Raw genomic sequence first — 23,975 nt, forward strand, 5'->3', positions numbered from 1 at the left:
GTTCTTCTGTTCAAAATATCCTAACGAGTTTTAATCTTAGTATGCATGTAAATGAGCCGACGAGAATTACTGATCATGGAGCAACAATACTGGATTATATGTGTTCAAATTTTATGTCTCTTGTAGTGTTCTAAATGCTTCTCTCTCAGATCACGAAGCGGTACTATCTAAATTTCCTTTACTCAAGAGCTCTCAATCATCAATCAAAAAAATGAACGTATATTTAGCAAGAGGAACTCCGCAAAATTTAGAACTCTTTGTGAAGAGGTCACATGGGGCCTTCAACTGAATGTGATAAACCACTTGAGTATTTCCATGAGAATCTTAAGAGGGTCTTCAACACTAGTTTTCCTATTATTAAACTTATTAGACAAAGTTATGAAAAATCCCATGTACCTGATTCCAGTACTATTACGTCGGTTAAGCTCAATGATTTCTTTTGCACAGTCGGAAAAAATCTAGCTTCTAAAATTGTGCCAACCACACAAGAGATGTAAATGAAATGAGAGTTTTAATTGCCAAAAATAAAAAACCAAAAGTCTGTGGGGTGGGACTGCATGCCTCTTCGTATATTTCAAGAACTGAGTGTTTCTGCTATTAATTCTTTGGTAAATGTTATAAATAACTCGTTTTCAGGAGGGCATTTTCTAGACTTCCTAAAAAAGGCTATAATCATACCGTTACACAAAGGTGGGGATGCTTCATGTTCTTCCAATTATAGGCTAATTTCCCTTCTTCCGACATTGGCTAAAATTATAGAAAAACTCGTCAAGGTTAGAGTCATTGATTTTTTAAATACTAACAACGTACTGAATGATGTTCTGTTTTCTCTTTTGGATTAGCTGTACATGGGTCTAAATAGAGGTGAGGTTTCTGGAGCAGTCTTCTGTGATTTGACTAAGGCTTTTGACTTTGTCAGTCATGAAATACTACTTCAGAAGCTGGAGATATATGGGTTTAGAGGTGTATCCCTGAATTGGTTTGGGTCATATCTTATGGGAAGGATGCAGAGTGTGTCTTTTTCCGGCCCAGTTTCAAGTTTCCAATCTGTAAGTTGTGGAGTGCCGCAGGGGTCAGTGCTGGGACCTGTATTATTTCTTTTATTCCTTAATGACATTTGCCAGGTGGAAATTGTGGGCTATTTGACACTTTTTGCCGATGATACAAGCATCTTGTGGAATCACTCTGACTCTCAGGCATTACAGAATATAATTAATAATGATCTGCTAGAGATCAAGGCTTGGTTTGATGACAATTGACTAATGTGTTTACCTTCAGGTGTGACCTTACTGACATTATTCTTGACAGAAATAAATTAAACAATACAGGAAGTTTAAAATTTCTTGGTATCAAAATGGACCGAAAACTAGATTTTGATTATCACATAAGCGCTCTATCTAAGAAACTGTCTTCAAATGTTACGCTTTAAGAGTTGGATCAAAGTTCGGCTGGAATGGCGTATTTTGCCCTAATTGAGAGTAATTTGATATATGGTCTTCCCTTTTGGGGTAGCTGCAGTGGTTATCTCTTTAAGTCTTTGTTTGTATTACAAAAAAGGGCAGTTCGAATTATGTACCATGTTGGATTAAGGGAATCATGTACGCCTGTCTTTTTAAATAACAAACTTATGACCTTGCCATGTCTGTTTATTCTTGACAGTCTATGCTTAGTTCATAGAAAATATAGGCATCTTATTACACAAGGGCAATAATCAGTGAATATTCTCGCACTGATTACCAGACGATACAAGTGAAATTATGTTTGTTGATGCAGGAATAGTCATTTCCCTCGCAGCAAAATGAGTTGTGTCAAAGCAAATGGTCAATTTATGAGTATATTGGAAAAAGTGGCTTAAATACTTGTAAAGCCGGCTGTGGACTGCCCTTTAACTTTAAAAAGTTCCAATGTCAGTGTAAAAAAACTTTTGATTGGTAAGGCTTATTACACCTTATATGAATTTTTTAATAATCGACTCGCATGAATAATGTTAAGATTTATGTACCCACCTTATCTTATTTTGTTTTGTTTTTTATTTGTGTCAAGTGCTATATTTATATGTCAATTTTATGTTAATTTTTATTTCTACTCCAAAGTTTGACCTATCTATATTATTTTATAATTTAAAGTTAGCTTTGTCAATGAGATGTTAATCTTTCGACAATAAAGCATGTTTTGATTTGACATTTGACTTTGTCCCCATATGAAATAATCCAGGGGGTTTAAGTCCGGAGATCGAGCAGGCCATACGTGAGATCCACCACCCTCGACCAATCCAGTGACCTCCGTATGTTACTGTTAAAAACATTCAATGCATTTCTTGTAGCCAATGATACATCCTTCAGAAGCTGAGGTAGCGTTTGTTCTAAAAACTTGCCGTATATCTCGCCGGTAAGTCTTTCTTGCGGAAATACCGGTCTAACTAGGAAGTCACCTATAATTCCCACCTAAACGTTTAACAAGAACTGATCGACCTTCAAGTCATGTGGATTTTCTTCTGCCCAAACATGGTTATTGTGAAAATTCCTTATTGCATTTCTTCATCGGTAAAAAGAATAAGAGTCAGCAGTTGACGGATTTGAACCAATGTGTGCATAATCCATCGACAGATAGCAATACGTCGAAAAAAATCTGCAGGGAGAAGAACGCGGTGTGTGTGGTATGGGAACAAAAAATATTCTCAAAGAATCTTCCAAATTATCCCGTTACTTACATTTAACGTATTTGCAATTGTTCGCGTAGAGGTATAATAATAGAGATTATACTGTTTTAGTATGTCATTTGAATGCAAAGTTTTAGAATATAATCTGCCACATAAATTTGCCACTACAAATTTAAATTCTGTACTGGATAAAGTCACTAAACCATTGAATTATCAAAGAGCAAGAAGCAATATCAATCATTGACAAAATCCGTATAATCTGTATAGCCTTCAAAACATTTATCAGAATAACAAAACCTCAACTTAAAGCCACTAGTAGTCTTGAGATACTTTAAAACTCTTAAACAATCTTTAAAGTGCTTATCAGAAGCACAGTGCTGAAATCTACCAAAATATTAAGAGGTCTAATACCTATTATAATAATTTTTAATTTTAAATTTTTTACCGTACAGTCTTGTACGTGAAACTTTTCAACTGAATTATCAATAGCTGCAATCTGATCTAAAGTTATTATTTCTTTACTCACATCTCTTCTTATTCTAATACCCAAAAGGTTATAATTGTCACTTAACCTTCTAACTCTAAAGATTTCAGTCAATTTTAATATCAGGTTATTCAACTGTCTCTGTGAGAATGTCACTAATGTAAAGTAGCAAGTAACACTGCACCTTCTGTGACACAAAAAAATACAAGCAATAGTCTGACTTGTAAAGAAAACATAGAAGTTTCATTACATTTACATAGAGAAAGCGAAACTTAATTAACGGACATAATTCAAAAAAAGCAAGATTAAAAAGTACTGCTGACATGACATGAAAAGACACGTGACACATTACTAAAGTGAATGTGAAGACAGGTTTGCCAAATCTATCTGTTTATGTTAACAAATGTGAGTCGAGGTAAGTATAAAGCTGGTCGGAGGGAGGACTGAACGTTGCTGCGCATCGTACTTAATTAAGCAATTTGATAGGTCTCTAAGGGATATTGGTTAATAATTAGTTTTCTTCTTACTACTGTTTAGGGGGAAGTATACCGCCTCAAGGCCCGACTCGAAAACTCCCATCAGGAACAAGACAGCCTTCGAGAGGAACTGGAGAAAGCACAGTCGACTACGGCGAAGCTCCACGCAGACAAAGATCGAGCTTACGCCGAACTCGAGAAGGTCAATTTATGGTAACTTTAACTATTAAATTGAATAATTAATTATGATTTTAGGAGAGGGAGGAATTGGAGCGTACTACGGCGACCTTGGGAAAGGCTCAACTACAAACCGACAAGCTCCAGAACGCATTGGACAAGGCTCAGACCGAAGTCGACAAGCTACAAGAGAAGTTAGACAAGTCCATTGGAGAGACCAGACGTGTATGTATCCATGTATATTTTTCTTAATTATAATCTCATCAAATTATTTCAAAGTCTAGCAAAATATTCCCCACAACTTTTGTAAATTACGCAATATGCTTCGATAAGAATTTGTAGAGTTGTCAAAGATTCTGATAAGTCTTCCAATGACGTGGTCTCCTTAATTTATCTCAAAAGTTTCGGATCATATATCTACAAACTTGGTATCAAAATGTTCAGAAGGAAGCACTTTACAATTTTAACTTATTACTATAAAATCCTTTATAACAAAAAAAACCTTTCAATTGTCAGAGAACTTACAGGAGATCATTGGACACTGATGATACTTGTCTTGGAATACGTGGTCTACTTAAAATGAAGCTATCTAGAAAACTTATTGTCGTAGATTCACAAATCTGATATTAAAATGTTCAGCAGAAAACACTTTACAACTTCCATTCATTACTCAGAAATCTTCCATGACAAAAAGATATGCACTTATCAAGGAACTTTCAGGAGATCCTTGGACACTGATGATACTTGTCTTGGAATATGTGATCCCCTTAAAAAATGATGCTGTTTGGAAAACTTGCTGTCATAGATATACAAATTTGGTATCAAAACCTTCAGCAGAAAACACCCTTTAATTTTTATTTTATACTTAGAGACCTATCATAAGTTATCAAGGCGAGCTTATAAGGGAACCTTGACGGAACTGATAGCACGATTGATTTTTTTTCAAATTTCAGATCCAGTTAGAAAAAGAAAAACTGGGATACGAATTAGAGAATATCCAGTCGCAATTGGACAAGGCTCTCGGCCAGTCTGCTCGTATTCAGAAGGAAAAAGAACAAGCCCAGCTCGAAGCAGATCGGCTTAGGGATAAATACGAAAAATTACAGGTAAAAATATCCCCAATTAAAAACACCGGAATTTTCCCAGCCATTCTCTCGATATAAAATTAAAAGTTCTCGTAACGTAAAAACTTTTCCAGACGGCGGTTGGCCGACTGCAAAAAGAAAAGGACTGTTTCCAAGACGAGTGCGAAAAACTCAAGGAAAGAGTCGACATGCAGCTGAATCAAATTACAAAAGCCCAAAGAGAGAAGGCCGAGATCGAAACCGAGCTGGATGTTATGAAAGAACGCTGGGAGAAAGCCCATATGCTACAAGTAAACTCTGGAAAAATTTCTTATCTTATATATTTTTAATTTTTTTTTCTTTTATTTTTCATTTATAGCAAAAGCTGCAGATCGAACGAGACGATGCCGTAACCGAAATCGACATCCTCAAAGAGAAACTGGAAAAGGCAATTTACTCCTCGCAAAAGGCCATCGATGAACGGGAGAATGTTCATAAAGAGTTTGAGAAGATTCTTGAAAAATATGACAGGTGGGTAATTAGTTCAATAACATTTATAACAATTTTTAAGAAAACCGTTCATTAAGGTCTCAAAGTGACGTCTATCGCTTGCAAAACAAACTGGACTCAGTACAAGCAGACAAAGAGCGTCTGGAACTGGAAATCGAAAAGCAGCAAATCATCATTTCAAAATCCAAAGAGGACCAGCGGAAACTGCAAGAAGAAGTCCAGAGGATCACTGAAATGTATGAACGAGCTTCCATGCAGCTCAGCAGAAGCAAGGAGCTTGAGGAGAAACATAAGGAGGAAGTGGAACGGTTGAACATCGACATTGAAATGGTCAGATCAGACTTTTACCAGTGTAACTGGTTTTTATGCAATATTTTTTAGGTGAGAGATCGTTACGAAAAAGCTCAAATAGAGCTCAGAAGGTTGCAGAGCGAGAGGGAAAAATTACTGGCAGACAACGAACGGTATCGATATGAAATGGAACGGGCCCAAGCACAAATTAACAAGACTCAAACTGCTTATGATAAAGCTCAAGAAGAAATCTCTAGGTAGAGCAATTCTCTCGGAATCAAACATTTTCCTATAAAATAAACTTTTAAGGTTATCCATCGAAGTGGAGAAACATAAAGATAAGCACGACAAGTTGCAGAATGAGTTCAGGAAGGTTGTAGGGGAATATGACCATCTCAGAGAAACCACTGGAATGGCGGGAAGAGAGAGCAGATATTCCAGGTACATACAAGTCCCTCTATTGTACCCTCTTACTATGAAAAACTTTTTTAGGTACGATCGTGATGAAACAAGAACCAAAGAAGAAAACGATAGGCTACGATCAGAAATCGACAGGCTCAGAGAGAGGCTTGATAAAACACTAGGAGACTTAGACAAGAGCAGGAAGGAACTCGCCCTAGTAGAAAGCACCAGAACCAAATACGGATTCGAAGAAAAGGAAAAACTGGCCGAAATGGAACGGTATAAGGAGGAGCTGCAACGCACCCTCAGCATGTAAGTCCTCCGCTTAATTAATTCTACAATGTTGCTACCATTTCTTCCTGATACAGCAATCAGCAACTAGAGACTAAACTTCACGAAGCCAGTATGCAGTTGGATCTGGCAAGGCAGGACGTGGCAAAGGCGCAATCCTCCCAAGAGAAACAACGGGGAGAACTTGAAAGAGCCATGATAGAGCTGGAGAAACTCCGAGACCGTTATGAGAAACTTAAAGCGCAAAGCGAGAAGATGGAGAAGGACAACGAAAAGCTCAGAATGGAGGTACTTAAAGGACCTAGTAATTCGAAATAAGAAAACCTCATCAAATTAAATCACAACATACTTTTTTATTTTCTAAAAACCAACAGAATATTATGTGAGAATTTACAATTGTAGTTTTAAGAGCGTATGAATTGACTTAATTTAAAGTTACCCAATGGATGCATTATTCCGAGAAAGCCCGAACCAATTTGCAATCGAGGTAATAAAATATATAATAATATTATAAGAAATAAGGTTGGTGTAACAATGACGAACTTTTTCAAGACCTTATGTACCAAAAAGGCAGATTTATATACCGAAATCAAACAATACGAATTGTTGTTCCCAAAATGTTCTACTAAGTCATGTGTTGATTCATTGTTATCTTTTTTTATTGTACTTTTATTTAAAGTACCAAATACCAAAAATTATTAGATTTTGAGTTACAGGACCTTGAATGCTTCATTTTTCAAAACCAATTTTTTTTGCAATGATTTAAGTTACTTCTTTATGACCTTAGTTCTACTTTAATGGTTCTTTACTTTTTTATAAAATTAATATTTTAGATTGAAGAATTTTAAGAGAAAATTTTGTTATAGTAAAATCATACTAAGCTCCTTGATTTTTTTTTTTAAAACGTCATCGATTTGAATAATTTTCATTCTAATTTAACTTTTATTCCAATTGCCTGGACTAATTAATTAATGAAGTTTAAATTGGAATTATTTTACTATTCCAGGCAGTTGAGCCATTATTTCTTTTTAAATCGTAAACACTTTAATTAAATTTATACCTCAACTGCCTCGACTAATTAATTAATTTATTGATGACTTATTAATGTTAATTCAAAATTATTTTAAAGTCATAGATAGTTGAGTCATTTTAATTAAACCTATGTTTCAATTGCCTGGACTAATTAATTAATTTATTGATGACTTAATAATGTTAATTTAAAGTTATAGATAGTTGAGTCATTTTAATTAACTTTATGTTTCAATTGCCTGGACTAATTAATTAATGAAATTTATACTGCAATAATTTTACTATTCCTGGCAGTTGAGACATAATTCCTTTTTAAATCTTAAACACCTTCATTAAAGTTATACCTCAACTGCCTCAACTAATTAATGAATTAATTGATGACTTATTAATGTTAATTTAAAGTTATAGATAGTTAAGTCATTTTAATTAAACTTATGTTTCAATTGCCTGGACTAATTAATTAATGAAATTTATACTGGAATAATTTTACTATTCCTGGCAGTTGAGACATTATTTCTTTTTAAATCGTAAACACCTTTATTAAATTTATACCTCAACTGCCTCGACTAATTAATTAATTTATTGATAACTTAATAATGTTAATTTAAAGTTATAGATAGTTGAGTCATTTTAATTAAACTTATGTTTCAATTGCCTGGACTAATTAATTAATGAAGTTTAATTCGGAATTATTATACTATTCCAGGCAGTTGAGCCATTATTTCCTTTTAAATCGTAAACACCTTCATAAAAACTCATACCTCAACTGCCTCGACTAATTAATTAATTTATTGATGACTTATTAATGTTAATTCAAAATTATTTTAAAGTTATAGATAGTTATTTTAATTAAACCTATGTTTCAATTGCCTGGACTAATTAATTAATGAAGTTTAAATTGGAATTATTTTACTATTCCAGGCAGTTGAGCCATTATTTCCTTTTAAATCGTAAACACCTTCATTAAAACTCATACCTCAACTGCCTCGACTAATTAATTAATTTATTGATGACTTATTAATGTTAATTCAAAATTATTTTAAAGTTATAGATAGTTGAGTTATTTTCATTAAACTTATGTTTAAATTGCCTGGACTAATTAATTAATGAAATTTAAACTGGAATAATTTTACTATTCCTGGCAGTTGAGCCATTAATTCTTTTTAAGTCGTAAACACCTTCATTAAATTTATACCTCAGCTGCCTCGACTAATTAATTAATTTATTGATGACTTATTAATGTTAATTAAAAACTAATTTAAAGTTATAGATAGTTGAGTCATTTTAATTAAACTTATGTTTCAATTGCCTGGACTAATTAATTAATGAAGTTTAAATTGGAATTATTTTACTATTCCAGGCAGTTGAGCCAATATTTCTTTTTAAATCGTAAACACCTTCATTAAATTTATATATCAACTGCCTCGACTAATTACTTAATTTATTGATGACTTATTAATGTTTAAATCGGAATTATTTTATAATTTTAAATAGTTAAATCATTTTAATTAAACAATTTAAATGACTGAATTAAAGTTTAAGTAGGAATTATTTTTCTATTCCTGGCAGTTGAGCCCTGGATTTTTTTAAAATTGTAAGCACCCTAATTAAAATTTTACGTAAAGAGGTTCGAATTTTTGGTAAAATCTCCTTGGTTATATGTGGTTCTTATATTAGGTGGCACAACAAGAAAGAAGGCAAACATTAGCGGCAGACAAAGTGAGAAACGAAGAGAGGCTCGAAATTGAACGACTCAAGGAGAAACTTGAAAAAGCCATCCAGGCCAGGAACGCCACTGAGATGGAAGCCGGACGCTTAGCTCAGGAGTTAGAGAAGTCTCAGCTGCACCTTACCAATGTAAGCACTTTCACACACACTAAAATATTTCTCACTTCATATTCTCGCTTAGGCCTTAGAAACAAACGAAGCAACGAAAATCGAATACGAACGCATGGCCACCGAACTGGCACGAATGCACGAGCGTCTAGAAAGAGACAAACTCGAGTGGAAAACTCTGGAGCAAGAGAGAGACGTGCTGCGAGCCGAGGTACAACAGGTCCGAAGCGGAGTGGACTCCCAAAGGAGAACATTGGATCACAGGACTCAGGAAACGTTGATCAAGTTGCAACAGGAGCTCGCTCAAGCTAACAGAGAGAGGGAGAAGATGGCGTCGATGTTGGAAAAACAAGGAAGACAAGGTACCGAAAATCTGTTCATTTGTAGCAATGCTAAATATAACCTTTTAGGAGAGTCAATCGAGAAACAAATAATTAAATACGAGGCCGACATTAAGCAGCTCACAATGGAACGGGACCAACTGGTCAACCAACTGGAAAAGTCCCAGGATATGCTGATGAACTTCCAACAGGAGCTGAACCACAGCGAAGCCGAGCTGGAAAAGCACAAACAAGAAGTACTCAGGCTTAAGAACGAACAGAAGAAGATGGCGCAGGACGTTGAAAAAGGTAAAATTACAATACTAATAGAAACATATTCAAATAAAAGTGTGCAGGTACCAAAGACATGCTGGAGAACCGCGACAGAGAAATCCAGAACCTCAGGCAGCAGCTCCAACAGGCCCAAAAAGAACGAGACACGCACAAACAAAGAGCGGACAAAGCTGAGAAGCTCCTGCACGAAACTGGATCGCGTGGAGATGCTGAGCTGGAGCAGTGGCGCAATGTCATCGAGCAGGAGACCAAGAGGGCGGATCAGGCCGAGAAAACCGCTCAGGATCTTCAAAAGAGAATACAGGCAAGTCCAATTAAGGCAAAGCTACTTAAGTTAATGAACAAATACGTGTGTAGGTCATGGAGAAACAGCTGCAGCAACAGCTCAACCAAATGGCCCAGTATCAAAGAGACAGAGGGATACAGCCACCCCCACAAGATGATAAGGAACTCCAGAGGTTGAAGAAGGAGCTGGATAAGTCACAAAGTGACGTGAAGAACTGCAACACGGAAAAAGAGAGGTTGCAGGCCCAACTTGAGATGTTGGTGCAAGAACTAGAGAAAAATCAGGTAAAAAAGCTTGATAAGTGACTTTAATTAATATTATTTTCTGTTTTAGGTTCTAATTGTTGGTCAGTTTTCAACGAGATGACAAATTTGAATTGAAAATAAATATGTTCGTTTTATTTTAACACCTGTTAATCATTACACTAACAGACCTCTAATTAATTAATGTTTTATCGTAAAACAAACTTATAAGCAAATTTTCTAGCTGGAGCTGCATGAAGCGACCAAGAAACTCCAAATGGCTCCGCAAAAGCCCGCAGAAGATCTCTCCGGGCAAAAGAAACAACTGGAAGAAGAAAGACGACGAATGGAAGAAGCCAAGAAACAATTCGAAGAACAAAGAAGGAGCGTGGAAAACAAGCACAGGCAAGTGGAAGAAAAGGAGCGACAACTCGCCGAGCTGGACAAGCAGCTACAAAAGCAAAAGCAACAAATGGACCAATTACAATCCTCACTGCAAAAGGTAATGTTTCTTTTATGTTTAAATGAATGAAAGCGGATGGAATCTTCGGTCTTAGGCTGGAGGTACTGTAGCAGCGGCTACGGAGCTGAACAAGAAACTTGTCGAGGCAGAGAAGAAGGTGGATCAAGCGCAAGAGGAGGCGAAACGATCGGCAGCGGAGATGGAACGATTGTTGCAGCTGGTTCAGATGAGCCAGGAGGAGCAGAACCAGAAAGAGAAGCAAATTATGGAGCTACAACAGTAAATAAATTATAGTTTTATGTCAGTCAGGATCTAAATGAAATATTTGCTATTCCAGAGCACTGAAAAACGCCCAGGCAAAATTAAAGCAGCAGCAACAACAAGCACAAACCCAAGAGGTAATATGTGGTTAACTTTAAACTGCAACTACTAACTCTTTATCCTATTTTTATGCTAACTCTTCTGGATACGTATGTATTACAGGCTGGACCAGCCGGCTTTTTAAAGAGCTTTTTCTAACCAGTATACCTGCACCTGTATATCATGTAGCATAGACACCCCAACCCCACAACTTTTTTTTTGTACCATAAATATGCTTTCGCTCAATTTGTACATTTTCGGTTAATCGTTTATCATTGTTTGCTTGCGCTTTAGAGCGAAACGAACGACTTAAGAGCTAAAGAGGTGGCCAGATCGGAGATGGAGAAGTCAGTAGAAAAAATTAGACAGTGTTTAGAAGAGAAGAGTAGAGACGTAGAGCGGTTAGAACGCGAGATAGAGGAAAAAAATTCGCAAATATTAAGGCTAGAAGTCGAGCTCAGGAATAACAACTCAGAGAACGATCAAAATCTCATCAATAATACTGGCATATCAAGACTAAGTAGTGGTTTTAGCGATAAGGATGAAGATAGTAATACGAAAATTAGTCAGTTAGAGGATGTTATTGAGGAGAAGGAGAAGAGGATAGAGCAGTTGGAGGATGGCTTGAGGGAGACAGTTAAGATTTCCGCTGAAAGAGAGATGGTGTTGCAGAAAGAAGAAGCGAAAAGGAAACAAATCATGGAAAAGGTGAACAAGACATTTTTATTGTGATAAAGATGTATTCACTTGAATTTTTTAGGTGGGTAAACTAGAACAGCGTCTGCTATCTCTTCAATCCGCCCAAGCAATGCGGTGCCACAACTGCAAACCTTACGTAAGAAGAACCTCACTTCTAGAGGAAAAACTCCTCAAGCTCATTGCTGAAAGGAAGAAGAACCTTCAGGAGCTTACGCACTTGAAGTAAGTACACTTTTAAGCATTTTGCCTTTTAAAAATGTAAATAATATTATAGGAGAGACGCGCTGGAATCTGCTATAAGTGAAAAGGATGCCCACTTAGCCCTTCTGGAAATGACAGGGATCCGAACTGCCCGACAAGCCCAAGAAGTCGATAATCTCAAGTCAGAAAAGAAGAGATTGGTTGTTATGCTTAAAGAGGAGGTATTTCGTCTTAAACTGATGCCCCTGCTTAGTAAATTTTCGTTAATTTTACAGGCTGAGGCAAGTGTTTCTCTACTCGAAGACTCCGATATCGAATACGACCTATCGAACGACCTGCTTACCGTACCACGTGAGAATAAACCTCTAGAGTCCAACATAACCTGAAAATAACGTAATTTAGCTAAAATATCGTTGCCCTATCCAGGAGTGTGTAAAAAATTATCTGTCTATTTAACGTTATATCTTAAGCCGCGGGAGAGGCAAAGCAGTGAGGGAAAATTACGTAGACGTTAATTTAAAGCGAAAACTCTAGGACAATTTTTTTTGAAAGTAGTGTCTTAATTTAATAAGGTTTACGTAACGCGTAGAAGCTAAATAACGCTTACGTGAAGTTGAAGAATAATGTTTGCACGTATTCGGTGATGACTTTCTCCGTTAATTTTTGAAATAGAGTCTTGGTTTAATAACGTTTACATACGGGATGACGTAAATTAATTTCGTCGACGTATTTGCAAAATAGTAGTAGAATTGAAATAACGTTTACATAAAGTTCGAAAATAAAGTTTGCATTTATTAATGACGTCAATATAATGCAAAGACTGTAGGGATAAATATGATTTTTTTTGAAAATAGGGTCTTAATTTAATAACGTTTACGTAACGCGTAACAGCCAAATAACGGTTACGTAAAGCTGGAAAAGAATGTATTCAGTGATCACTTTTTCTGTCAATTCTTGCAACAGAGTCTTAATTCAATAACGTTTACGTACATAATGACACTCAGAAAAGTCTTTTTGGGAATAAATTTATATTTGATTAGTAATGGAATAACGTTAACCTATAACTGATAACAGCATTTCATTTTTCAAAGTACGTAATTTAAAAAAATTAATTTCGTCGGAGGTTTTTGTAAAGTAGTTAGAAATAACGTTCACGTAAAATTACAAGTTCACGTTAGTCTCCTAACGTTTACACGTATTCAGTGATGACTTTTTCCATTTATTCTTGAAATAGAAACTGAATAACGTTTACGTACGTGACGATAGCCGGAAAAAAAAATTCGTGAGTGAAGTTCATATATGCTTTGTAATGGAATAACGTTAATGTATGACTGATAAAGCATTTTGGTTTTTAAAGTACGCAATTTAAAAAAAATTAATTTCGTCGGAGGTTTTTGCAAAATAGTTAAGAAATAACGTTTACGTAAAGATGAACAATAACATTTGCACGTATTCAGTGAGCACTTTTCCGGTTATTCTTACAATAGAGTTTTAATTTAATAACGTTTAGTTACATGATGACAGATGAAAAAATGAGTTTTCGTGAATAATACCGTTAACGTAACAACAGAAGATTGTTTTTCACAGTATACGATTTATAAAAATAATTTTTGTGAGATCTTTTTGCAAAATAGTTAAACATTTACGTAATGTTGAAGAATAACGTTTGCCCGTATTCAGTGATCACTTTTTCCGTCTATTCTTACAATAAAGTCATAATTTAATGACGTTTACGTAAGTGATTAAAGCGTAAAAAAGAGTTTTCGTAAATAAAGTCATCTATGCGGAGTAATGGAATAACGTTAACGTCTAACTAACAACAGGATTATGTAATTCACAATATGAATTTAAAAAATTAGTTTCGTTAAAGGTTCTTGCGAAATAGTGGTAGGAGCGAAATGTCGTTGGAGAATAACGTTTGCACGTATCATTTTCTCGTTGAGTCTTGCAATAACTCTAACATTAATTTTTGTTCAGCATTTTTTGCTAAGTAAATGTTTACGTATGATCTGACAGGTGTATAAACGTAAAGGAGTTTTCGTAGCGCCAATGTCATAACGTTTACTTAAAACCCGATTACTGTTAACAACGAAAAATTATCCTTTTGTTTAACCTTTTTAAGGAGTTTTGGTACATGAAAATTAAATTATTGTGAAATAGTAATAGGAGCGAAATAACGTTTACGTATAGTTAAAGAATAATGTTTACAAGTATTCAGTGATAACTTTTCTTTATTTTTGTACAGGAGTTTTCGCAAGTAAAATATATTAAAAAGCATTTACGTATAGTCTGAGTACTGTCGACATACTTAAACTTTGTTGCAGGGGAGTTTTTGCAAAAAGGACATTATTTTTAATCCTGAATTGTTAAACTATATCAATGGCTTTCGTAAAATATCCTTAATCTTATATTTTCTTATGTACGTAAAGGAGTTTTCGCAGCGCCAATGACATAACGTTTATTTAAAACTCGATAACGTTTAAAATATATTATTCTCTTTACCTTATTGACCACTTTTGGTAGATATAATTTGAATGAAATAACGTTTACGTATAAAATATCATTCGTACATATTCAGTGATAAATTTTTCCGTAATTTTTGAACAAAAGTTTTTCGCATATAAAATATAGTAAATAGCGTTTACGTACAATCTAACAGCTATCGACATACTGATACTATGAGCGAGTTTTTACAAATAGGAAATTCTTTTTAATTCTCTTAATCACTTTCGTAGAATATTCATAACATTACAAGTTTTTATATACTTAAAGGAGTTTTCGTAGTACCAATGAAATAACGTTTACCCAAAATCCAACTACAGATAAAAATTTATGTTAAAACAAGAATCATTATTTAACCTTATATTTTTGGGAAATAAAATATGAATGAAATAACGTTTACGTATAGAATAACGTTTGCACATAATAACTGATAGGTTTTCCCATTTATTCTTGCAATAATTAATTAAAGTAAAGTATCTTAAATAGCGTTTCCGTATAATCTAACAGCTGTCGACAATATTAAATTTTTCGTTAATTTTTCTGTACTTAAAATTATTGATACTTGATTGTAGGAGAGTTTTTGCAAATAGAAAATTCTTTTTAATTCTGAATTATTAATGGCTTTCGCACATTTTCTTATATATATGTAAAAGAGTTTTTGCAGCGGCAATAAAATTGCCTTTACTTAAAACTTGATTACTATTAACAACACAAATATCGATTAAAAATGATTAATTTTTTATGGTTATTAATAGAGTTTTAGTACAGAACATATTATTGAAATAACGTTTACGTAAATGAATCTGTCAATGCCAAGTGTTAACTTCTATTAATTGTTGATCTTGTTAAAAATTTCCCACAATTTCTGAGAGGCAATTTTTGCATATCGAAGAATTACAGAGTAATCAATATGACTTTTGCTTAAGGTTACTTTTCGCTAGTAAAAAAACTAGTGTCAAAATAGCGTTTACGTTATACTTTATTTTTAAAACAAACGTCTAATGAACGAGATTCTTCGTAAATAATCTTTTAAATAAATTTTAATATTAGTCAACTTTAAGTCTAATAAAAAGGAGTTTTCGCTTAACCGTTAACGTTATTAACCGTCACTGCTGTGCCTTTTCGCTAAATAAATTTCCTAAATTATTATAATACGTATTGCGATAATACGGATGATCTCAGCAATAATAAAAGTATTTAATGATCACTGTTAGACCTGAATAGTACGAGATCATAGGTCATGAGTCCTTTATAGGGTAATTATTTAATAATTCTTATACGAAAAGAAACAATTCCACTTTGTAGATAATTTCTTTTATGGCCTTTGACGTCGAACTAAGGTTTAGGTAAAAAAAAAACTCACTGCCTACTGTGTATAAAAAAAAAGTGGTAATTAACCGATAATTAAGTTAAATAATTAGTTAGTCAGTGCAAAGACGTTTATTAATAATTAATATAATTAAACTATTGTGAATGTGGTATATAAATATAGTTGCTGTTAAAGTTTTCAACGTTTAGATATGACAATAATAAATATTCGGGGGAATGGGGCGTCGTTTAAGTCCTATAAATGTTCTTTATATGGGAACTCGTTGGTCTAGGTACACCTAAAACAGCGACGCACGCAAACTGCTTCAAACATCCAACGAGTTCAGTATAAAGAGACTTTTGTTTTTCTGTAAATTACCAGAAGCTATAAAATTCACGTCATAATGTTGGTTGTCATTAATTAATGATTATATAGCGGCACAACTCATCATTTTTGTGATTTTTAGTCCATTCCCATATAGAAACAAAACTGAAATATATTTTGGATTTAAACCGTTGAAATTTCATTCACTAACAGTCTTAAATTACTAATAACAAATTATATCATACAATGCCTTTAAAGGATGTTTAATTTTGAACTCCCAGTATATTAAAGTTTCATATCATGATAGAGTTTTTAAATGATAGGCCGAGAACACTGCCATTCACTCGTGCCATTAGTCAAAATGTATTAAATTCTTCTCCCGGAAAGGGATTTTAATTAATTTCGAACCCTGTGGACATTAATTGATTAGTTAATGTTAACGTGTAGTTAATTAAGATTCAATGTATGCGGGTACGAATTTATTAAAGTCATGTTGGGTGGTAATCGTGTGGGTCTCAAAGCGTTAATTTTGCAAAAGAAAAATCTTCTTAGTATGAGAAACTGGATAAAATATTAATCTCAAGGATTAAGTCCTTATCTCAACAGTGATTTTGCAAGATCGATCGTGAATTTTGTGAATTTAAGGTTATTAAAGTTGGTTGGACTGGATATGTTCAGTAAAAAAATATATTTATTACAAATAAGATAAGTATGATAAAAAATTTATCGAATCAGTGATTTTTCAAAATTCATCCAAACGAAATCAGTAAAATATTGTTTGCTTGAGATAAGCTTCAATGGACCGACAAATATTTATCACAGCAGTGATTTTTTAAGAATCATACAAACGAAATCAGTGATTGATATTTATTTAATTAATATTTATCACATCGGTGATTTCTCAAGATTCATAGATTGAACGGTATTTTGTTTAGAAGTATTTAAAGTACGAGTAATTTTTTAAAATGATTTATTTAATCTTAGCAGTGATTTTTGGAACAATAAAATCTATATCTTAACAGTGATTTTTTCAAGACTTTTTACTCATTTTGAATTAAAAAAAAATTTTCTTTATTTGAGTATCTTTGCAATGATTAAATTATTAGTTGAGCTGTGATTTTGTGAAGGTTGGAGCACCGAAATCAGAAAAAATGATTTTTCTGATTAATGTTGATCAAGTATAAAGATTTTATTAACTTCGTGGTTAAAATAATAAAATATTTATCCCAGCAGTGATTTTTCATGATCTGGAAAGTTGAAATCAGTAAAAAAAAATTTTTCGTAAAAAAAAACTTTTATCGGCTTTAAAATGATAAGATATTCATCTCAGCAGTGATTTTTATAAAGCAATTGACCTTTAATCAACTAGAAAATGATCAAATATTTATCTTAATCAAAAATTCAAAAACCCAAATCAGTGAAAAAAAGCTTATTTCACTGATTTCATAAAATATTTGTCTCACCAGTGGTTTTTATAACCCTAATCAGTAAGAACTAAAATTCTTATTAAATGTGCTTCGATCAAATAGGAAATGATAAAATATTTATCGCAACAGTGATTTACTACAGTCGTTTTTGGTGAGGTGGGGTTTTAAAGACTTTGCAACAGTCAAACACATCTTCTAAAGGTTGGTCGATTCTCGAAAGTAGTGATTTTTCTAAAGGCAGTAAAAAATAAAATTTTTATAAAATGGGCTTCTTCTTATATGAAATGATATAATATTTATCACAGCAGTGATTACTTAAGTTGTTTTTGTTGAAGCGACCTTGGAATAATAAAAGACTAATTTCTGAGGTGATTTCAAGGGTTGGTTGACCTGATGCTACTAAAATAAATTATTTTTCTTTTAGTAGCTTTAAATAGTTAATTAAGTTAGCTGTTTATCTCAGCAGATACAAAATCGTATTGGCTTTGGAATGATTAGATATTTAACTCAGCAGTGATTTTGATGAAGCGAATAAGTAAAAAATAAAATGTTCATAAAATGGGCTTTAATTAACTACGAAATGATAAATATTTATCGAAGCAGTGATTTTTCAGGATCTGTGCAACTGAAATCAGTAAAAAAGAAATATATTTCTGAATTACCTATCGGCCTTTAAATGATAAAGTCTCAGTAGTGATTTTGCAAGACTAATAGATTAAAAAGTATTAGTAATATTTTTTTAGATGGCCTTTAATGGTTCAAGATTGATAATATATAAATCACAACAGTGATTTCTTAAGACCCATAAGATTAATATCAGTAATGAAGTGGTTTGCTTGATCTAAGCTTCTAGCGATTTTAGTATGTGTTTTTTTTATAAAGAAAATCAGTAAAAAATTAAATTTTTATGAAATGAGTTTCTATCAACTATGATAAAATATTTATCGAAGCAGTGACTTTTATAAAACGAATTAGTAAAAAATAACATTTTTATAACACGGACTTGTATCAATAATAAAATTATATAATATTTACTTCAACAGTGATTTTTCAAGTCGGTTTTGTTAAGGCGGTCTTGCAGCAATAAAATACTAATTTCCGGGATCATTTTAAAGGTTGGTCGACTCTTAGCAGTGACTTTAGATAGAGAATAAGTAAAAAATAAAATTCTCATAAAATGGACTTTAATCAACTATGAAATAATAAAAGAAATATCGAGGCAGTGATTTTTTAAGTTTTACTTTCAAAGAACTGGAATCAGTAAAAAAATAAACTATTTATGTATTCACAGGCTTTTTTCTCTCCATCGGCTTTGGAATGATAAAACATTTATCTCAGCAGTGATTTGTCAGGTCGTTTTTGTTTGTATAATTTTAAAAGTTTATCAACCTGAAATCTCTCAAACAAATTATTTTGCTTTTGAATATTTTTTTTTATTTTCAGCAGTGATTTTTTTTAAAATAGAACCAAAATCTGTTAAAAAAATGTTTTTTTAAAGATGAGCTTCTACCGGCTTTGCAATGATAAATAAATACTTTAAAATAATATATATTTTTTAATCATAGCAGTGATTTTTTGAGAATGATCGAATCTGTTACAATCAATCATCAAAAAAATTGTTTTTCTTGGAGACCTTCTAGTAGCTTTGGAGTAATTAAGTATTTATCATAACAGTGATTTTTTCAAGGTTTCTTATTTATTTTAAATTTAAAAAAATGATAATTCATCGCAATGATTAAATTATTAGTTTAGCTATGATTTTGTGAAGGTTAGTCGACCTGGAATAAGTAAGGCCCTTTGAAACCATGGCATATTTATCTCAGCAGAGATTTTTCAGTTGACTGAATGTCCTGATAGTCTTTGGAAGGATAAAATAATTATTTCAACTGAGTTTGTAAAGGTTGGTTAACCTGAAAGATTTCGTGGCTTTAAAATGATAAAATTTTTATCTCAGCAGTGATTTTCCAAGATCTGTAGAACAGCAATCAATAAAAGAAATATTTTTCTTCAGACGACATTCTCATTATTATGGAAAAATAATAGATTTATCTCAGCAGTGATTTTTCAAAATTTATAAAACTCAAATCAGCAAAAAAATTACTTTTCTTGAATAACCTTCTATCGACTTTAGAATAATAAAGTATTTATGAGAACAGTGATATTTTCAAGTAATTTTCTTTGTTAAGGCAGGTTTTTAAATACTTTGCAATAATAAAATACTAAAGTATGGAGTGATTTTAAAGGTTGATTGATCTGAAATTATTAGAACAGAATATTTTTAATCTCAACAGTGATTTTTTTAAATATATAGAACCGGAATCAGTTAAATAAATGGTTTCCTAGAGATGGACTTTGCAATGATAAAATATAAATTTCAGCTGTTGATTGACCTAAAACCGTGTAATAAATACTTTAGAATAGTAAAGTATTCATCACAACAGTGATTTTTTGAAGACATTTTACTCCTTTTGAATTAGAAAAGTTATTTTCAACAGTGATTTTTCAACGAAAGAACCTAAATCGGTAAAAATGGCTAATTTTGACTGAATGTCCTGATTACTTTTGAAAGGATAAAGTAGTTATTTCAACTAAGTCAAAGTTGGTTGACCTGTAAGATTTAATTAACTTCATGGCTTTAGAATGACTAAATATTTATCTCAGCAGTGATTTTTTACGCCTAGACTAAATTAAAAAAAAATATTTTTTTGATAAGCCTTGTAATGGTCAAATAATAATCTCTGGTGTGATTTTTAAGCTTGGTGAGCCTGGACCAGTAAAAAGATTTTTTTTCATTGTTTCTTTGCATTGATGAAACATTTATCTCAGCAAAGACTTAAAATCAAAATTCATACAAAACTTAATAAGTAAAAAAATGGTTTTCTTGAGTTCAGTTTCTAACGACTGTGGAATGACAACATATTGATATTAACAGCGATTTTTTCAAATGCTCAAATCAGCTGATGGAGGTTATGTTTAGCAAAGATAAAATAGTAATTTCTAGTGTAATGCTAAAGATTAATTTGTTAATCTCATTTTTCATAATTTATAGAACCCAATCAGTGAAAAATCCTTCAAGCTCGGAAATATCATTTTACTCTTTTGACCTTAAAAAATAAACGAAAAATAAGAAGAACTTTATTTTGCCAAAACTAACTATTGAGACCTTACAGCTACCAAAGCAAAAATATATTAATAATATAAAATTTTAAAAAAATATTCAAATTGTACTCTTAGTCAGTGTTTAGCAAGTTTGTAATTGTAGCAACAATAACGTTTAGGCAAGTCAGTAGATCCGAAATTGTAGAGCAGTAAAAACAAGGCAAATCTTCAAACTGGGTAGCCATATAATGTAAGTAAACTGTATAAGAAGAGTGTTTTGTAAATAGTTTTAAGTTCATTGTCACTTAATTGTTTTATAAAATGTGTTTTAAGCTCCGTATTATACTCTTTTGTAAATACCTCTTGATTTCGTTTCTTACATAGATAATTTTAAGATATTTGGAACTGAATTAGAAATCACTTGTCGCAATTTTTAGAATAAGTATATTCCTCCTTATCATTCAATCGAACCATTATAAATAAACTCAAATTTTATATTGAGTTTGCTTATAATAATATAAATCACACTTATCGTCACTACATATCTCATATAGTAATATAACAAAAAGTTGCTTTTTATAATGCAAATAAAATATATAAAAAAGTTAAAGAACGATATGATAAAGAGTTCATTAAGTAAGAAAACGTAATAAAAAAAAATTGAAAAAAAATCACGGTTTTGAGAAGGGGAAAGTTGCTAATTGCAGCTAACAATAAAGTAGTCGTTAAAGATATTAATAAAATACTGAATAGTTACGCCGTTTTTTCTTCAGTCTTCATTTCTAACACGCTGTTGTATACATTACATAATAAATATTACGTTTTAAGGATGATGTACGATGTAAAATTGTGAGGCGAAAAGTAAAAATCATGAAAAATTTTCTGGGTGTTTTATTTTGTTTAAGCCCTAAAGAAAATGACATATTAAGAATAATTATTAAGATTTTTAATAATATTATTTTTTAAGAGGATAATTAAAAAGAATCTGAAACAAATGTGTTAAGAGAAACACGATAAAATTCTTATGGCAGCACTGATATGAAATGATGAAATATTTATCTCAGTAGTGATTTTTCAAGTGATTGACGACCAGACACTGTTGAGAAAATGAGGCAATGATATAGAAAAAGGTGGAAAAGTCAAATTCTCATTTATATATCCCTATCACAGATACAGAATTAGGAGAGTATGGGAATAAAGTGATGTTTTTCGGGTATAATCTGACAAACTAAAAGAGAAAAACACTATTTCCAAGCAATCCAGACACTATTAAGAAAATGATGCCATGATATAGAACAGTAACGAGATCGACATCGATAAACCAACGTGCTTCAATTGGCGATGCTAAAAAAGACCAACATTTTCAAACGCAAAAATTATGACCGTGGGAGACCAGGAAACGGAAAGCAACAATGATTTTCATCTAGTCCAGAGGCGCAAAAGAACTAGGAAAAACTTAGGTACAGGTGAGCAGGACCAACATTTTGAGGGTGGAGACCGCAAACTTTGGCTCTACATAAATAGGGTTAAACGAGCCGCCACGGAAGAAATAATTATAAATTATATTTGTAAAATGTTTACATATTTGTGAAAGAAATTCCCACTGAGGAACATAGACTTAAAAACTTTTTAGTAATTACACCCTTAGAAAAAAAAGACCTTATGTACGAAAGTTCCATCTGGCCAAAATTTGTAGGCGTGAATAGGTTTGACTTTAAAAAACATAAGGACTTCTTAGATAGTATAAATATAGAACTAGGTCAACAAGAGGGGGGTAATTTTTTATAAATATAGATAGGGGTATTCAACGCCAATATGGGTTAAATGGATCAAATTGCAATGACATCCAATCAAGGCCCAGCATTGATGGTGTCAAAGATGGTTTATGCTATTTCCAGAATGTTCGGGGTCTCCGGGGAAAAAATGAATTATTTATATTCCCAATTAACTGTGGCTGAATTTGATTTCATTGGCTTAGTTGAAACTTGGTTGTCTGACGACATCAATAATTATGAAATTATACCTGTCTGTTATAATGTGTTCAGATGTGATAGACGATTTGATGAGTTAGGCCTAACTAGAGGTGGAGGCGCATTATTGGCCATACGTTCACACCTGAGAACCGTAATTATTGATGTTAGTAACCTGTTGATAGTGTCTGCTTTAATTGATTTAGTAGGTTGTAAATGTTATATCAACGATCATCTTATAGTCCACATTTTTGTGACTTATATTCCACCTCAACTTTCCAGTTTAGCCTTTGAACAATTTCTGGATCTGTTTTCGCACATGGTAAATGACTGCAAAAATGTCCTGGTAATGGGAGATTTTAATGTACCATTCTATGAATCTGAACGACCTGACAGTAAAGCGCATAACCTAAAATATTTTGCAGACCTCACAGGTCTTACGCAGCTCAATTCAATATTAAACATAAATAACCATAAGTTGGATCTCATATTCACAAACATATCCGGGATTGTATTTCATGACACTGCACCTTTGTTGGTTGAGGATAATTATCATGCCGCACTTTCAATATCTTTTGATTGGCAAGTAGCTAAACTATCCAATTTTATGACAAATAATTTATGTATGTCATATAACTTTAAGAGAGCTGATGTTCCGGCTCTGTATACATCTTTGTATAATGTAGACTGGTCGTTTCTAAATAATTTAAATAACATTAATTTGGCCTGTCAACTATTTTATGATAGGCTTTACCAACTGCTTGATTTGCATGTTCCTTTATTTAAAATTAATGAAAAGAAGAGGTGGTTTCCATCCTGGTATTCTACTGAAATTCAACACAATATAAAACTTAAAGCAATATATCACAAGGCATTTAAAAATTCAGGTAGTAACTACCGCTTTACTGAATTTAAAAGATTTAGAACTGTTGTTAAATTACAGATAAATACTTGTTATGCATCTTATATAAATGAAATTCAAAATAGTATATCTACTAATCCTGCTTTATTCTGGTCATATATACAGACAAAGAAGGGTTGTTCAAGAATACCAGGTAGAATGCATGACCATAACGGAGTGTATGAGGAACCGAATCACATAGTAAATGCATTTGCGTCCTATTTCCAAAGTGTTTATACCTCTACAAACAATGATGAAACTGACCATCTGTTATTCAATCCAAATGATAACCATGTAGTTTCAAATCTCTGTGTGCATATAGATGATATTTCTGAGTTGGAAATTGAGCAAACTTTGAA

At 32.7% G+C, this 23,975-nt stretch overlaps 1 protein-coding gene across 1 annotated transcript in view; it reads left to right on the forward strand.

Moving 5' to 3' along the window:
• The window catches only part of LOC126742860 (trichohyalin), a 60,521-nt gene extending 38,895 nt beyond the window's left edge, over positions 1-21,626 (forward strand). Inside the window, exons 13-34 of the mRNA XM_050449678.1 lie at positions 3,681-3,821; positions 3,875-4,021; positions 4,750-4,902; positions 4,995-5,171; positions 5,240-5,391; positions 5,448-5,700; positions 5,752-5,918; positions 5,971-6,102; positions 6,154-6,375; positions 6,432-6,642; positions 9,061-9,240; positions 9,293-9,581; positions 9,630-9,848; positions 9,896-10,137; positions 10,191-10,403; positions 10,606-10,863; positions 10,919-11,103; positions 11,162-11,222; positions 11,479-11,892; positions 11,945-12,105; positions 12,158-12,305; positions 12,360-21,626. Coding sequence (XP_050305635.1) covers positions 3,681-3,821; positions 3,875-4,021; positions 4,750-4,902; positions 4,995-5,171; positions 5,240-5,391; positions 5,448-5,700; positions 5,752-5,918; positions 5,971-6,102; positions 6,154-6,375; positions 6,432-6,642; positions 9,061-9,240; positions 9,293-9,581; positions 9,630-9,848; positions 9,896-10,137; positions 10,191-10,403; positions 10,606-10,863; positions 10,919-11,103; positions 11,162-11,222; positions 11,479-11,892; positions 11,945-12,105; positions 12,158-12,305; positions 12,360-12,470 — 4,236 coding nt within the window. The 3' untranslated portion in view covers positions 12,471-21,626. The remainder of the gene's footprint in view (positions 1-3,680; positions 3,822-3,874; positions 4,022-4,749; positions 4,903-4,994; positions 5,172-5,239; positions 5,392-5,447; positions 5,701-5,751; positions 5,919-5,970; positions 6,103-6,153; positions 6,376-6,431; positions 6,643-9,060; positions 9,241-9,292; positions 9,582-9,629; positions 9,849-9,895; positions 10,138-10,190; positions 10,404-10,605; positions 10,864-10,918; positions 11,104-11,161; positions 11,223-11,478; positions 11,893-11,944; positions 12,106-12,157; positions 12,306-12,359) is intronic.
• Positions 21,627-23,975: the final 2,349 nt, after the last annotated feature.

This window comes from Anthonomus grandis, chromosome 12, assembly GCF_022605725.1.
Source record: "Anthonomus grandis grandis chromosome 12, icAntGran1.3, whole genome shotgun sequence".
Lineage (NCBI taxonomy): Eukaryota > Metazoa > Arthropoda > Insecta > Coleoptera > Curculionidae > Anthonomus > Anthonomus grandis.